Source organism: Papaver somniferum, chromosome 11, assembly GCF_003573695.1.
Source record: "Papaver somniferum cultivar HN1 chromosome 11, ASM357369v1, whole genome shotgun sequence".
Classification (NCBI taxonomy): Eukaryota; Viridiplantae; Streptophyta; class Magnoliopsida; order Ranunculales; family Papaveraceae; genus Papaver; species Papaver somniferum.
The window spans coordinates 129,550,242-129,568,694 of NC_039368.1; the positions used below are offsets into that span (position 1 = coordinate 129,550,242).

Here is an 18,453-nt window from a genome sequence, read left to right on the forward strand (position 1 = left end):
ATTATATTAGTCAGGAGTAGTTGGGTGACTTGGGTCGCAAAGCTGGGACAAAAAATGAAGTAGAAAACTTAAACTTGTAAAGAAATATTTAAGTGCGAAAAGTATTAACTATTATGCATATTCTCCAAGGAATCTGTTTACATGGCACCTAACAATTATTATTATCTAAAAAAGAAAAGGATGTTTCTCGGCAGATAAGCTTATCGAGAAGAAAAAGTACTCCATGGTTATTTTTTTTACACTTCACTGGGAAACCAGATTGGTCTTACTGATTAGGGGTTGCTTCATGGTTGTTACAAAAGAAAATTTGAAAATGGATTAAACCAAAACATAGTGCTAAAATAGTCTCAGCCAGACGAGCAATATATACATGCTACAAAAGACAAGTTTGAATCCCATCCTAATGATGGACCAGAATGATTTCACTTCTCTAGCAAATAACAATCCCAATAACAGTAATTAACAGAGTTCCAAGGGAGAAAAGAAAGAAACAAAAAGCACACTGAGACGGAGCTTTGATGCAAAACTACATCTAGCAATATGGTAGAATGCGTCTTGAACTTCTTCATGCATGCACCTCAAAACTTGGCATCAAGCTGCAAAAGACAGACACGGACGGAAACGAGGAATTTCCTTCCCATCTTCAACGACCTCAGCTGGTGGAAGCTCAGCTTTATGAGCATGTACATATCCGTGATAACGGGCCATGAAAGCTTCGACATCCTGAAATCTATGAGCTTTAGGTTTCTTTCTTCTTCTTTTTTGATGACCTGCAGCATTGGACTTAAGACCAGCAGTTCTCGTGCAATAACTTTTCCTTGTAATCGCGTTGCCATTCTTGTAATTTCCTACGAGCACAGGGCATGGACCCAGTTCTGGAGGAGAAGAAGCTTCCTGTCTCGCCAGATATATACCTCTTCTTTTGAGGGATTTCGTAATTCTGGGGTTCAATTTGCCTCTATCTTGAACTTTTGTAATCCATCAGGCGTGAGAGAATTGTGGGATGAATTTTTCAACAGCATGGTCGAGGATTACTCGAGTTCAAGCAATACAAGCTCGACATTCTTATCAGATCGTCTTCTTCGTGAGTTGAATTTGATACTTAAGTAGCATGATAAAGATGCATCCATGTATGATCTACCGCCGATTGTAGGCACATTGGGTGTGGATTTTGATATCTCAAGTATGATTCAAGAGGAGTTGTCGATTCCTATATCAGACGAATACCTGTCTTCTGTCCAAAAGTTGAATGAAGACCAGTCTAGGGACTACGATACAATCATGGAAGCAATTGACTGAAAGGAAAGTAAAGTCTTCTTCATAGATGGTTCGTGAGGTACGGGGAATACATATCTCTATCGTGGTATTCTGGTGACTATTAGGAAAAATACTGAGGAAGTTGAAACCTTGAGTGTCATGTCCTCCCACCAGGTAGAATATCTCTACCTGGTGGGAGGACAAGACACTCAAGGTTTCAACTTCCAATGACACCGAAATCAACTTCAATGTGTCGTACGAACAAACATACTGAGGAAGCTAAACTTTTGAGGCATGCTACCGTCCTTATGTGGGATGAATATACAATGGCGAATCTCTATTCTTTGGAAGCATTTGATCGGACAATGAGAGATATCACAGGGATTGTTGAACCATTTGGTGGAAAGATTCTAATCATGGGAGGTGATTTTCGTCAGGTACTACCAGTGATTCCAAGGAGTACAAGGGGACTACAGATAGTCGATGCATGTCTTAGCAGGTACACTGCATTTTTTTTCCTTTCAAGATAAAAAAAATTATTTTATATTGATATGATTACTTAATGTTTCTTAAACTCTGGTATTTAATTAACTTTTAAGAGGATAATTTGAAGTGATATTGAGTTACATTACATTCTTAACAGGTCACATTTGTACGAGATGTACATGTTTTACATCTGAGGAAGAATATGCGTGTAGCCAAGGATGCATCTTATTCTAAGTTTTTGATTCGTGTTGGAGACGGGGATGAACCTTGCGTTGCTAATGAGACGATAAAGGTTCCAGAAGAGATGGGCATACCATGGGTTAGTGATGCTTCTTTGTCTCAGCTTATAGATGTAACATTTCCAAACTTTGTGGAAAATGCCAGAGATATAGACTACATGGTTAATAGGGCATTGATCACACCGTTGAACGAGTACGTCGAGAAGCTTAATGACCGAGTACTTAGAATTTTTCCCGGAAAAGAAGTTCTATTCTACTCATTTGATTGTGGATGATAATACTTATGGTCTTTACCAGCAAGAATACTTGAACAACATTGCTCCAGGAGGTTTACCATCACACATTTTGAAACTGAAGATCGGTGCGCCTATTATGCTATTGCGGAATGTTGATGCAAAATATGATCTATGCAATGGTACCAGGTTAAGAATCAAAGAGTTCTTCCCAAACTGTATATATGTTGTAATAATTAGCGGGAATTACATAGGTACACGAGTCTTCATTCACATGATGCCACTGGAGCCACCTGAGAATATGAAGCTCCATACAAGTTTAAACGTAAACAGTTTCCGATCCTTTTGTGTTTCGCCTTTACAGTCAACAAGGCGCAAGGGAAAACGATTGAAAATACAAGTATTTTTTCCCCTGAACATGTGTTCAACCATGGTCAACTGTGAAAAGGCGGGGGTATAACAACACCACCCAATATTTCGCTTAGCAATCTGTATGGACTAACTCCGAAATACTTTGCTAGAGAATCAACTAGACAGTCAGACTCAATCTAGATAAACGTATCTCAAGGAGTTAATATCTCTCTCTTGTTTTTGATATTACTCAAGCTAATAGAAATCAGCGAGTCATAATCAAAACACAAGGAATACTTGGACGGTACCAAAGACCAATGTCCAACTATCAATCAATATAAATCAACAACCAAAGGTTGGATTTCCAATTGATGATCACGAACGCACAACCTGTATTATTTCAATTATATAAAATATAATGAGGAAAAGAAATAACACAGACACCAGAAATTTTGTTAACGAGGAAACCGCAAATGCTGAAAAACCCCGGGACTTAGTCCAGATTGAATACACACTATATTAAGCCGCTACAGACACTAGCCTACTCCAAGATAATTTCGGACTGGACTATAGTTGAACCCCAATCAGTATCCCACCGATCCAAGGTACAGTTGTACTCCTACGCCTCTGATCTCAGCAGGATACTGCGCACTTGATTCCCTTAGCTGATCTCACCCACAACCAAGAGTTGTTGCAACCCAAAATCACAGACTTGATAATAAACAGATCTGTCTCACACAGAAAAGTCTATCAAAGGATAAATCTGTCTCACAGATAAACCCTAGGTTTTGTTCCGTCTAAGATATAAAATCAAGGTGAACAGGAACCAATTGATAATTCGGTCTTATATTCCCTACGAACATCATAGATTAATTAATCACCTCTCTACAATCATTCCTGACTACACAGGCGGTTTGTCGAGGAATCAAAAACAGTGAGAGGAAGATGTTTGTGACTTCTTTATCTTGCCTATCGGAGAACTCTCACGATCTCAAGCCAATCAATCGATTGTACTCGTACGATAGAAGATGCAAGATCAGATCACACAACTACGATAAAGTACTATCGGTCTGCCTTCACAATCCCAATGAAGTCTTTAGGTCGTTAACCTGGTTTTAGAGAAGAAAACCACAGGTTAAAGGAGAATCGACTCTAGCGAGCGCACTAGTATCACACGGACGTGTGGGGATTAGTTTTTCTCAAAGCTAGATGTCTCCTTTATATAGCCTTCAAATCAGGGTTTTTCCTTAGTTACAAAGCAATCCTTATTCACCGTTAGATGAAAACCTGATTTAGATTCAAGCTAATATTTCTCAACCGTTAGATCGAAAACTTAGCTTGTCACACACACTTGGGTAGACGTTTACTGGGTTTGCGAAAACCATTCCCAAACGTGTACGTGTATGTTTATTCAACATAGTAACCCAAAAGTTTAACCATATGAGCATTTCATATTAACCTTGTTCTTCTTCACCATAACTAGTTCAATTGACTCAAATGAACTAGTTAAAGAGTTTTTCAATTGCTATGAGATCTTATGTAACTACACTAGACACAATTGAAACAAAGATGATTCGATTCGATTGAATCGTCTCATGAACATTATAGCCACGGTTTGCATAAAGCATTCCTTAGTAATTTAATATTTCATGTTCAGAGCAAATCTTTAGATCATAACCTCTTAAGTTCACAAACAAGTTCGCGGACTTAAGTTAATCGGTTGAGTTTTCCAAACTCAACAGAAATTCTCCGAAAGAGAACTTCTGCCAGTTCGCGGACTGGGTTCACGGACTGAGTTCGCGGACTAAGCACACAAACGAGTTTTGGAAAATCTAGCATAAATTCTCGGTCGAGAACTTCCGACAATTCGCGTACTGAGTCAGCGGACTGGGTTCACGGACTTGGCAAGCAAATTCCACAATCCTTCCGATTTCTCTTGATCAACAAAGTTCGAAAACTTCGGTTCAAGGAATACATCGTTATGAAATCTAAACTCTCATTTTAATCATTGATACATTCTCAGAGGACGCTATATAGTCGTTGTTCACAGACCGATTCACGTCAGAGCAATTCTCAAATTGATGGAAACTTTTCATGACTTTCGTCACAAGGTGAAGATAAACTTGATCAAAGCGAAACGCTTTACCAACACACGATTTCGAGAAAAGGATAAGCAATGAATGCTCAACTCGAAATGTCAAATGTGTATGATCTAGTCTATATAGCATAAGACTTTTGTCTCATAAGAAGTAGGAGATAGAATAGATAGACTCTTGAGTGATAGATAAGTTCAAGTCTCCGCATACCTTTTTGTTGATGAAGTTCCACGGTTCCTTGTATAGATCTTCGTCGTTGTATGATGAATCGTCGTGAAGTTCTTGAGCTCAACTACACTTTTCTATCCTAGTTCGAGACTTAGCTATGTAGGCTAGAAATCAAGACTCATAGTTTTGATCACTAACATTGACAAACATGCTTGAGACAGCAACGCATGCGAGGTTGACCGAGCTATGCTCTAACAATCTCCCCCTTTGTCAATTTTAGTGACAAAACTATTAATACATATGGAATACAAAAAAGATAAACTTTAGTGGCTCCTATTCCATAGTTTAATCTTCAACGTTCCCTGAAATCTTCGTCCTTCCAAGTACTCCAATGATCCCAAAGGTTGTAAGTTTAGCATCACTGTTGTTGAAGATCCGTAGCTATAACAATGAGAGAAATCGAGATTCTCGATCATTATTATACAGTGTCATGGTATTATTATGTAACATCAAATTCCAATTGTATCACGACTTTAACAATACCACTACGGTGATATGTATCATTCCCCCTTAGTCAATACTCCATATCGATCATGGAAACCACTCCCTCTTACACAATGATCCAAAAACCATATGTATTTGTAGTGTGAACTACAATATTTCTCCCCCTTTTTGTCAATAAAATTGGCAAAGGTACAAGAACGGGATCATAATGAAATTTCCACAAGAGACATTTCATAGACTAAAAGAAAAAATACATACCAGCTTAATTTAGATGCAATCATAAAGCAGAAGCTAAATGCATTCATCAAGGAGTTTTAAGATACAAGATAACCCCTATAAAATTCCACAGCCGCACACCCCGCAAGATATTACCATTAAGCACAAGATCAAAAGAACTCTCCCGCATTTGATGTCATTCCCAAAAGAACAACAAGAGCGACCTTAATTTCGAAAGAAAAGAAGGATTTTTAAATTGGACACCAAAAACCATAGGAATGATTTTCTATATCCAAAGCTCAACCAAATTAATCACAAGAAAACCCATGATTAATTCAATTGGAATACGCAATTAAATCAAACCACAAAAGTGATCAATTTAATTGAAGGTGCTCAACATAAGTAAACTTACGGAGCTAGGACTAAGGTAATCATACGGAGATGACTAACTTAGTCGTTCACATACTCAACATAAAGAAAACCTTAAGGAATATACGACTATATTAACCAAAAGAACATGATAGTGTAGCCGTTCATATACTCAACACAAGAATTTGTGGAATATATGAAAACTCAACTAGATTAATTACAAGAGAACCTATAATTAATCTAATTGGAATACAAAAAATCAAACTAATCACCGAAGTAATCAATTTAATTATTTTGGGCCCAACATAAGAGAACTTATGGAACCCCGACTAAGTTCATCATAGAATATGACAACCTTAACCGTACATGTACTCGACATAAGAAAGAAAACTTATGGAGTACAAACTAAATAACCAAACTGGTTGATTAATTTAGTTCCTAATGCTCAACATATAGTATCTTACGGAACAACCCACAAAGCCAAGGTAAATTGACTTAGTTGTAAGGTGCTCAACATAAGACACATAATGGAGCCTTCACGGTAAAACATAGCAAGATGGATTAATGAAGATCAATACCGTGGATAACATACAAGGATCTATTCTATTTTCCATCATAACGACATAATAGACTTTATCCTTGTCAAACAAAAGATTTTATCCTATTTTACATCAAATACATGACTGCATAGGCATAACTTTTGTATTTGTCAAACGCCCATTCGTCCTTTCATCAATACGAATACCGATTCATGAACGACTTTACTTTTGAAATCAATATGGGACCTTCAAGTTCACGGACGCAAACAATACATATCCCATAAACAAATTGCAATATCACAAAATCATAAAGATCAATACTGCAATGACCTCATCCTCCAAATATTTTTAGAATTTAATACCAATAAACCTAAAAAAAATAACATAAGAAGATGAAAACAAAAATAATTATGTGTAGTCACAATCATCGCTATTCAAAGCACTAGTTATTCTTCCAACTAATTCAAAAAGAAGACTTACTAGGTATTGTAGATCTTTCTCAGGGAATCTACAGAAAACTCCTTCTTGTTATTGAAAAACCCATTGATTATGGGATTGTTTAATTCCTCTAAATCTTCAGAAATATCAGTTAACTCACTAAGTTCCCTTTTTAGATCACGCAAGATATTCTTGGTTAAAGACAACCTTTGTTCATAGTGAGTTATTTCTTCCACAGAGGAAATGATTCGAGATTTCAAATCATTTCTCTTGCTGATGAAGTCTTTCACCATTTCTCTAAAATGATCATCAGCACGACAACCACAAAGGAGACAGTTAGAGGAAGAACTTTTTTTATTGATTGTAGACTTCTTCTTTATCATCCTTGAGGAAGTAATTCCTTTGCATAGATATACGTTGACTTCGTCTACTGCATTACTTTTAGAAGTGCCTCTAGTTACAGGAGCCATGAAAACGTATGAGAAGACAGGAGAAGATAAGAAGATTTAAAAGTGTCAAACCCTAACCCTTGACACAGTCTTCCAAAGTTTAAGGATCCACAAAACAATATTGTTAGCAGGATATTTAAAGATACATGCTTGAGCCACAAGATGCAGAGCTTCAATCTTCTCAAGCTAAGAATGAGGATGCAGGCGTCTCCGAGATCAACCAGAGACAAAGTGAGCCAGATGCTCCCCTTGCTTGTCAAAACTTGTTGCAAAAACAGGTTTCCTCCTTCTTCTGATTCTGGAAGCATTGATATTACACGACCTTTGATTATCCATATTCAACTTTTGCATGTTCTCTTGTAGTTTATAAATTCTTTTGTTCCTCTGCTTGAATCTCCAACACGTGTTTTGAACATGATTTGCATTTCCACAAAACCAACAACCCGGCGGTCCTTTGTCTTGTTGAAGTACCTTCTGCTTTATTACAACTGCCAGCCTTTGTTTTCCCATGACACTTAGGAACATAGTTGACGATACCTGCAGTCTTGCTCTTAAATCCTAAACCATTGGTGTTTCCAAAGGATTTCTGACCAATTAACATTGCTGAGATTTTATCAGAACTTCCAGATAATCGTTGAAGATCATCTTTGAGAATATTAATCTCTTTTTCCTTTAGAACAATGGTCCTGGTGAGTTGATCATTAAGACAATCTATCTCAAGATCTTTCACTTGGATTAAAGATTCCAGTTTCTTCAATAAAGCTTTTAATTGAAGATTTTCTTGAAGGACCTCTTTGTTCAAGAAATCGAAAATCTCTGTGTCAGACTCAATTTCCGAATCAGATTTTGAGTGTATGGAGGTTTCTGCTGCGAGAGTTGTAACTTCACATTCAGCAGACATATTCAAAACGTCGACACACGGAGATTTATCTTCCATAGAATTTTTAGAAGCAATAGCTGACAGTGGATGTTTATCACATCTAACGCTCCTCTTTATGAACTTCTTGATCCTTTCTGTTAACAACAGTTTATTGAACCGATAACCATATGAACAACACTCATCAGCCCAAGATAAGTTAGAGGATTTACTTGTCTCGGAAACAACGTTGAAAGCAAAGGTTTGAACAGAATTTGGATCACGAATTGTCACCTGTCCGCAGGAGGTATTCATGGAAGGAGTGTTGACGTTGTTTCCTCCATTGATGGCTTGTTTCTTATAAACGTATCTCTTGTCTTCAAATACAGTTTCTAAGATATCCCAGACTTCTTTAGACTTAGTGCAAGTAGCAACATACTACTGAAGATCTGAGGTAACAGCCTGTCTGATAGCATTTAATCCGAAGGAATTTTGCAATGCAGCAAGAGATTCTTCAGGACTATAACTACAAACTTCCTTTCGTATAGATACATCGTCTTTTGTACTAACCGGGGGATTATAGCCGTTAACAATACATATCCAGGTTTGAAAATCACATGCTTGAAGATAAGCACACATTGAAATTTTCCATGCTGAGTACTTTGATCCATCAAAGACTGGTGGTACGTTAATAGAGATAGAACCTCTATCCATAGAGTCAGATCGCTACAAACACAGACTTGTTAGGTCTTTAACGTGTTTGCCTGCTCTGATACCAATTGAAAAAGTGGGGGTCTAACAACACCACCCAATATTTCGATTAGCAATCTGTATGGACTAACTCCGAAATACTTTGCTAGAGAATCAACTGGACAGTCAGACTCAATCTAGATAAAAGTATCTCAAGGAGTTAATATCTCTCTCTTGTTTTTGATATTACTCAAGCTAATAGAAATCAGCGAGTCATAATCAAAACACAAGGAATACTTGGACGGTACCAAAGACCAATGTCCAACTATCAATCAATATAAATCAACAACCAAAGGTTGGATTTCCAATTGATGATCACGAACGCACAACCTGTATTATTTCAATTATATAAAATATAATGCGGAAAAGAAATAACACAGACACCAGAAATTTTGTTAACGAGGAAACCGCAAATGCTGAAAACCCCGGGACCTAGTCCAGATTGAATACACACTATATTAAGCCGCTACAGACACTAGCCTACTCCAAGCTAACTTCGGACTGGGACTATAGTTGAACCCCAATCAGTCTCCCACCGATCCAAGGTACAGTTGTACTCCTACGCCTCTGATAATTGATAATTCGGTCTTATATTCCCTACGAACATCATAGATTAATTAATCACCTCTCTACAATCCTTCCTGACTACACAGGCTGTTTGTCGAGGAATCACAAACAATGAGACAAAGATGTTTGTGACTTCTTTATCTTGCCTATCGGAGAACTCTCACGATCTCAAGCCAATCAATCGATTGTACTCGTATGATAGAAGATGCAAGATCAGATCACACAACTACGATAAAGTACTATCGGTCTGCCTTCACAATACCAATGAAGTCTGTAAGTCGTTAACCTGGTTTTAGAGAAGAAAACCAAAGGTTAAAAGAAAATCGACTCTAGCGAGCGCACTAGTATCACACGGACGTGTGGGGAGTAGTTTTGCTCAAAGCTAGATGTCTCCATTATATAGCCTTCAAATCAGGGTTTTGCCTTAGTTACAAAGCAATCCTTATTCACCGTTAGATGAAACCTGATTTAGATCAAGCTAATATTTCTCAACCGTTAGATCGAAAACTTAACTTGTCACACACACTTGCGTAGACATTTACGGGGTTTGCAAAAACCATGCCCAAACGTGTACGTGTATGTTGGCTCAACATAGTAACCCAAAAGGTTAACCATATGAGCATTTAACCTTGTTCTTCTTCACCATAACTAGTTCAATTGACTCAAATGAACTAGTTAAAGAGTTGTTCAATTGCTATGAGATCTTATATAACAACACAAGACACAATTGAAACAAAGATGATTCGATTCGATTGAATCGGCTCATGAACATTATAGCCACGGTTTGCATAAAACATTCCTTAGTAATTTAATGTTTCATGTTCAGAGCACATCTTTAGATCATAACCTCTTAATTTCACAAATAAGTTCGCGGACTTAAGTTAATCGGTTGAGTTTTCCAAACTCAACAGAAATTCTCGGAAAGAGAACTTCCGCCAGTTCGCGGACTAAGCACACAAACGAGTTTTGGAAAATCCAGCAGAAATTCCCGATCGAGAACTTCCGACAGTTCGCGGACTTGGCAAGCCAATTCCACAATCCTTCCGATTTCTCTTGATCAATAAAGTTCGAAAACTTCGGTTCAAGGAATACATGGTTATGTAATCTAAACTCTCATTTCAATCATTGAGACATTCTCAGAGGACGTTATGTAGCCGTTATTCACAGACTGATTCACGTCAGAGCAATTCTCAAAGTGATTGAAACTTTTCATGACTTTCGTCACTAGGTGAAGATAAACTTTATCAAAGCGAAATGCTTTACCAACACACGATTTCGAGAAAAGGATAAGCAATGAATGCTCAGCTCGAAATGTTAAATGTGTATGATCTAGTCTATATAGCATAAGACTTTTGTCTCATAAGAAGTAGGAGATAGAATAGATAGACTTTTGAGTGATAGATAAGTTCAAGTCTCCACATACCTTTTTGTTGATGAAGTTCCATGGTTCCTTGTATAGATCTTCGTCGTTGTATGATGAATCGCCATGAAGTCCTTGAGCTCAACCATACTTTTCTATCCTAGTCCGAGACTTAGTTATGTAGGACAGAAATCAAGACTCATAGTTTTGATCACTAACATTGACAAACATGCTTGAGATAGCAACGCATGCGAGGCTGACCGAGCTATGCTCTAACAAACTGTATGTTGCTCTCTCGAGAGGAGTGTCAAGTAGAAACATGAAGTTTTAGTGACTAAAGGCACCATTGCTAAAAAGAAGGGAACATACATGAAAAATGATGTATATAAAGAAGTCTTTCTGTCTTGGAAAAATACGAGTTATGAATACACATTCTTGACGTAAAAGGAAATTTATGAAAAAATTATTAAATGAAAAATTCAAGTTTAGTCGTAATTAATTTTTGCTGATTAGCGTGAAATTAGTTTTCACCATTTGCATTGATCGTTGACTTTGACCATTGACATGTTGTTGACTTTGACCATTGGCTAATACACGAAAAATCCAAATTACGGAATGAACGAAAGGGCAGCCACATCGCGCATGCGTGCTATACTAGTTTGAAATGATTTTGCGAGTCTGATTAGTAAGATTAGTCAAGGCCATTATCGTTTGGATTTTCATTATATTGATATGCATTCAGAAAGCATTAGTATCCACACAAATTATACGACAAACAACAGAGATTGTGGAGAAAGTCATATTCCAAAGAGTGATTAGCTTTATACACCTTTGCCATGTTGAGATTCTTGACGAATCAACCGATCGATGTGCCATGAGCCCACACGAATTTGCGAAATCAACGTGGGATCGAACCAAAAAAAAATTAGATTCAGAAAGAATTCATAAACATGGAATAAAGTTAAAATTGAGAGACATAAATTTAACCGGCGGAACATTTTTACATCAATTCAATCGAGAGGCCTTTTTTTTGTTTGTTTGTTTTCTTTTCCGAAACATTTGATTTAATAGTTCATTGTGTGTACACATTCAATGTTGCTTTGCGAAGCTGTAACTAAAAGTATTCTAAAAATAATGTCTGCTTGCAAAATATATTATGCTCGGTCCAATGCATAGTTGTTTCAGATTTTTTAGCCATTTGGGGTGTTGCTAATGAGCTATCAGGTTATTGGTTTCACTCTTTCTCTAATACCGGATTTTAAAAAAATATTCGTGATTTGTTCTTGAAATTTCCCTCTACATCTTTAATCCCCTGATACTTAACAAGCGTGTGCAGCACCGCAAGAGGAAATGGGCAAAAATAAAGTAAGAATGTGAGCAACGTGAAAAATGATTATGGAATATACAAATGAATGAGGCACAATAAAAATTAACATCTTATTACACGACATGATGATTATATGGGGATATTGTTTATTCGTCACAACCATATGAGATTCAGAAATTATTTGTTGGATACATGCCAGTGATTTAGGACCACATATTCTTAACAAGCCCAATAGGAAATAGGCAAGGGAACTTTGCCGTTTAGTCCACTAAACCTGACCCGGTTTAATGGCTAGTCCAGTGAGAAAAGATATTTACTCGCTAGTCCAAAAAATGTTTAAAAAGAGTAAAATTACTCTGCTAATCCTAAGATATAGTACTATGTAAAAACCTCTTTTATGCTCTCCATAAACATCACTACATACCAATATGTGTTATGTTATTTATTGATACTACATATGTTACCACATATTAATATGTTATGTATTGATACTACATATGTAGTATCAATATGTTATGTATTGATACTATGTATTGATACTACATACAAATATGTGTTATGTTATGTATTGATACTACATATCAATATTGTTATGTATTAATACTACATATGTTACTACATATTAATATGTACAAACATATTAATATGTCATGTGTTACTACATATTAATATGTTATGTATTGATATTGTTAAGTAACAATATTGATATGATACTACATATCAATTATGTGTTGATACTAATTAGATCTGGAAGGGTGTTTTAGGCATTTAGAAAACACACTTTATAATCTCCACAAAGTTTTTGGACTAGCGAGTAAATAATCTGGTCCAAAAACATGTTTTTGGACCAGTGAGTAAATGTTTTCTGGAAATAGTAACTGGGTCGGAAATAGTGGATTAACTAGTAATTCTTACGATATGCAAAGGAGGGTGTGGGTGCAAGCAAAACCAACCGACTCCGGACAACTGAGGGTATTCTGGTAATCTAAGTTGGTAGGGTTTCTAAAGAGTAAGGACAACTTTTTTGGTGAGGGGAAATTAAGTAATATGGATTTTTATGTAAGTTGGGTTAGTGGGAATTAGACTTGTAATTCAAATAGTCTTTCTCTGAACTCTAATCACCATTATTCTTAACAGTCTCTTAATCCTCTTTTATCATGTAAATACCCCTTTTTTGTGTTTTAGCAATGGGAGGCGACATATATATGCAATTGAGAAAGAAAGCCGCCTCCATATTCAAGATCTCAATTTCATTCAATTGTTTCTGTGAAAATGGATCCTAATAGTGATAAATCATAACCTACAACTAAATGAACAATTATAGGTTTGTCAGAATCATCTAAGACTATTTTATTAGAGTTGTTGGAAGTAGTAGTCTGTGTATTGAAAATGGAAAGTAAAAAGTGTTTACACATATATAAAACATGTAAGTCTACATATAAAAAATTTCAAACTATGTTTTTATCTATGTTTTAAGCATCGTTGTAGTTATCACTACATGTGTGGGCATATATGTTTTTCCAACCAAATAACATTCCACGTTTGCTATTTTATTACTATTTATCTATTTGTAATAATTACAAATACTTTTTTGTTCATTTTATTATATTTTTGATACAAGTATTGTACTCTTTATTTAGAAGACGAGAGACGTTTTCATATTTAAGTTAGTATTAATATAGAACGTAAATACTTTAAGATATTATGAAAGCACTATAATATTTCATCATGATATAATTTTTCTTAAAGTATTTATATAATGACAAATATACTATCATCAATTAATCATATGCAAAAAAAAATAAAATGTATATATCATTATGAAAACTTATATAAAAAGTAAATGTTCATTTGAAAAAAATTATATGCAAAAAAGAGTATTCATATCATAAAGTTCGTATATATAAACTAAGAACCTAGTGTATCATTTTGCATCATAAATTTTAGTGGGAAAACGTTAGACATATTCGGATTCCTGCACATTCGAAACTAAAAGTAAGTTTAGGTTTTTAAAAATTTTGGGTAAATGTTAAATAAAAAAATTTTAATATGGAAACAAGAATTTAGATTTTATAACATGGGTAAACACCTATTCCCTCATTGGATGAAGCTGAATTTATTTTTATTTTTAATTACAGCTAGTATTACGTCAAAATTTAAGTATCTTATTAGTATTAATAGTTAGTTGCCACTTGAATTGTTTCTTCAAGGACGATTTTTTTTTATTTGAAGAAAGAGATTATTAATGAAAAAGGATTAAGGATCCAAAACCCAAACACAAAGCTTAGTGACGAACAAATGTTTTCCAATCTTGAAAACATTTGATGATCAACTGGAACATGTTTAAAAATTACTTCGGATATGTTGTAAAAGATAATTTTAATTTAAGTCTTATGACTATTTCTAATCTAAAAAATTTATGATTTTGTTCTTTTGAAAGCACACAAAGAAGTATATGATAACTCGATTCATGTCTTTCAGGACATGCTTAAATACTTCTGCAAAATAATTATTTCTTATCAAGTTGAATTTTTATAATCCATTACATGAGCAAAAAAGCTAATTTACTCAAACATATTATTCAAAAAAGAAAAGTTAAACAAGTAAAAGTTAAATCATCCTGCTATATCGGTTAGAGCACAAATAAGACAAAAGAAATTTTATAGAAATTCCTAAATCCCGTATCATTTTTTCTTTTTTTATGGAGAAAACACCTCTGCTTATTTGATGTTAACTAATTATATTACTTGTTAGATTAGTTTAGTAGATTTAAGTTATAGTTAAGAGTTGTAGTAGAGCGATTTTGTTTTAGGTTCGAAAAAGAAGAAGAAGATGGAGAAAATAAAAAAGTTAAGTTTTAGTTGGGGAAAATAAGAGAAATTAAGTTAATGTTAGTGTTAGAGAATTTGGGGTTATAGTAGATAGATTTTATTTTACACTGGTATCAATTTTTCGTGGTTTTCTGTACTTCGTATCACTCATAATTAATCAACAGATATGGATGTATCCGCATGCTCATTCTAGTTATCCCAAAGATATTGAACCATAATTGGAAGGTACATGAAGAACTCATGTGTCCGTCGTGTATGTGGAACATTCAGCGCGCAAAGCACTTCTGGCGGATGATGTTGATTGAGATTGTTCTTTTTCTTCTTCAATATTTATTAACCTCGATTCGGATCTCTAGATTGTTGCTTTAGCCAATTCCTGGACTGGTTTGACTAGGGTTCTTATTAGTTTGTTTAATTCTATTAGCATCTTTATGTAGAATAATCGATCGATGAGTTTATTTTTGAATCGTAATCGACGAAATAATCGATAATGTTTCGTTTGGAAAGAAAAACGAAAGAATGAAATCCCCAATTTATGTTGAATAATCTATTGATGAGTTTTTTTTATTTGTAATCGACGAAAAGCGATTTTTTTTTAGGTTCGAAAAAGAAGAAGAAGATGGAGAAAATAAAAAAGTTAAGTTTTAGTTGGGGAAAATAAGAGAAATTAAGTTAATGTTAGTGATAGGGAATTTGGGGTTATAGTAGATAGATTTTATTTTACACTAGTATCAATTTTTCGTGGTTTTCTGTACTTCGTATCACTCATAATTAATCAACAGATATGGATGTATCCACATGCTCATTCTAGTTATCCCAAAGATATTGAACCATAATTGGAAGGTACATGAAGAACTCATGTGTCCATCGTGTATGTGGAACATTCAGCGCGTAAAGCACTTAAAATACTGGCGGATGGTGTTGATTGAGATTGTTCTTTTTCTTCTTCAATATTTATTAACGTCGATTCGGCTCTCTAGATTGTTGAAATAGCCAATTCGTGTACCGGTTTGACTAGGGTTCTTATTTGTTTGCTTAATTCTATTATCATCTTTATGTAGAATAATCGATCGATGAGTTTATTTTTGAATCGTAATTGACGAAATAATCGATAATGTTTGGTTTGGAAAGAAAAACGTAAGAATGAAATCTCCAATTTATGTTGAATAATCTATCGATGAGTTTTTTTTTATTTGTAATCGAAGAAATGATTGACAATATTTGGTTTGAAAAGTAAAACGAAAGAATAAAATTCTTAATCGACTGATGAAAATGGCTAGTTTCTGTTGTGAGAGAAAACGAGAATAAATTTAGATTAATGAGTTTTAATAGTGAGGATATTTAAGCCTTTTAATGCACAAAAGACGCTCCATATCTTGATCTCATAGTCTCCTACATAGGTTAAAAATCCTTAAGCCCTAATTATATGGGTATTCCCTAATTTAATTAGCGAGGTAAATTATGCAAGTGGGTTTTACTATTTAGAGGTTTGTTTCATGCGTGATGGATGTTTCCATGAGCTTTGTTATGTATCTTGAGCTGGTTATTCTGAGGAGTTATAGAATTTATTTTTCCATGCCACATGCATTTCTCCGTCATGGTAAACCTCACAAATTTAAATAAAAATAATAAAATAGATTAAATTGGATAACCGATAATATCTTCTTTTTTTTCCAAAATGAAGGGAATATTTATTTGTGTTTGGTGGGACCTTGGATAAAAATAATATATTTATTTGTGTATGGTGGGATCCTAATTAAAGGAATTTAACACTTGACCTATAGTTCATTTTGGTGGTAGCAAACCATGATACTATGGCATGGTGACTCTTGTTTATAATTCATGCAAATTTTTATTTATACATTTTTAAGTGACTTTATGAAATGCGACTAATATACCAATATTACTTGTTCACTTTTTTCTCCAGGGTAAAACTAAAAACGGCCATGAATTTACGATTCGCGATTCATTATACGATTCGATTTTCAAAATGGAAAATCGCTTCGTGATTCATGACTCCAAAACCTTAACTGGAAATAAAGTTTTCATCATCAGCGATGGATATTTGATTGCTTTACCAATCAATATCGTATGATGGAGACTTTATCGTAGCTGGTTAAGTGATACATTTACGACTTAACCAGTTGTGTAGATCGTTGTGTATATATGCCAATTTGTCATGCCCACAATGGTGCAAAGAAGGCACTTTGTTGTGCCCATAGGAACTGGGCTTACATCTCATTCATACAAGTAGGCACATGAATACAAAACCCGAACTGGAAGAAATCATGGCATTGCATTAAAAATTGTCACATATCTGATGAATCCTGTTTCGTTTTCGTATCTAGGAAACTTAGGAAAAATGCCCCGAAATGAGGGGTCACCTTGCCAAAATGTCACATCGTTTTGAAATTAGTCAAAATGGCCCATTCCGTTAAGTACAGTTAAGTAGTCAATTGGGCACACATTGTGATGTAGAAAAAGACAAAATTTCTCTTCAGGTTCATGGTCATAATTTAAGGTTCAAGGCTCAAAGGGTTCATGGTTCATAATTTAGAGTTCAGGGTTCAAGTGGGTGGTGGTGGCAGCGGCAGCGGCGATGGTGGTTTCTCTGGTGATAGTGGTGGCAGTGGCGGCTGCGGCGGAGATAAGGGTGGTGGCAGTGGCGGCTGCGGAAGTGGGGGTGTGGTGGTGATCAACTATGATCTTAACAGATATGTCCCTCTTTTTAATAATTTATAATAAGGATAAAAGTGTCATTTCCTAACACCATTGACCGGTCATGATGCCAATTTTAACTACTTAACTTAAACTAACCGATTGGGACGTTTTGGCTAATTTCAAAATGACCGGGCATTTTGGCAAGGTGACCTCTCATTTTGGGGCATTTTGCCTATTGACTCGTGTATCTAATACTAACAGACCTAACAGTTGATCCATCAACCACCTCATTTAAGCTATCTATTAGAAAGAGAGAAAAAAATAGAAAAAAACCACCTCAAAAGCAAAACCTGACTCGTTGAAAACTTGAGTGAATAAACGCATAGAGTCCTGGTCGTAAGAAAACATTACAACACTGTTAGAAACAATATAGAAAATTCACAAAGATAAATCTCAAACAGCTGAGTCGCGGACTGGGTCGCTATCTTTAAGGTGTTTCAGGACTCTGCCTCTTGATTGTGCTAGCAGTCAAAACTTGTCGAAAACCCTATATGGAATAAAACAGCTGATAACTCTTTTGTTCGATTGGTGTAAAGAAATCGAACCAACTCTTACTCTTTATAACACTTTCTCAGAACTCAATAGATGAAAAACAATATATTTTCATCTTCTCCAGAAATTGTCTTTTATAACTCAGAAAATAATCAATACATTTTTAATGAGAATAAATCAGGCTTTAATGCACACATAAAATTC

General features: G+C 35.2%; 1 protein-coding gene across 1 annotated transcript; it reads left to right on the forward strand.

Annotated features, from left to right (window-relative positions):
• The first annotated feature begins 1,583 nt into the window (after window positions 1–1,583).
• Window positions 1,584–17,778, forward strand: LOC113325153. The gene is made up of 4 exons (XM_026573374.1): window positions 1,584–1,694; window positions 1,901–2,200; window positions 2,280–2,397; window positions 17,558–17,778. The coding sequence occupies exons 1-4, from the start codon at window positions 1,584–1,586 to the stop codon at window positions 17,776–17,778; spliced, it is 750 nt and encodes a 249-aa protein (XP_026429159.1).
• The last annotated feature ends 675 nt before the right edge of the window (window positions 17,779–18,453 follow it).

What these genes read in the sequence shown, in the direction of transcription:
- LOC113325153 (XM_026573374.1), top strand. Translation starts at nt 1,584, where the DNA reads ATGGCGAATCTCTATTCTTTGGAAGCATTTGATCGGACAATGAGAGAT. An exon ending in TGGGAGGTGATTTTCGTCAG is followed by an intron (nt 1,695 to 1,900) that starts GTACTACCAGTG and finishes CATTCTTAACAG; the next exon opens with GTCACATTTGTACGAGATGT. An exon ending in TCGAGAAGCTTAATGACCGA is followed by an intron (nt 2,201 to 2,279) that starts GTACTTAGAATT and finishes GGTCTTTACCAG; the next exon opens with CAAGAATACTTGAACAACAT.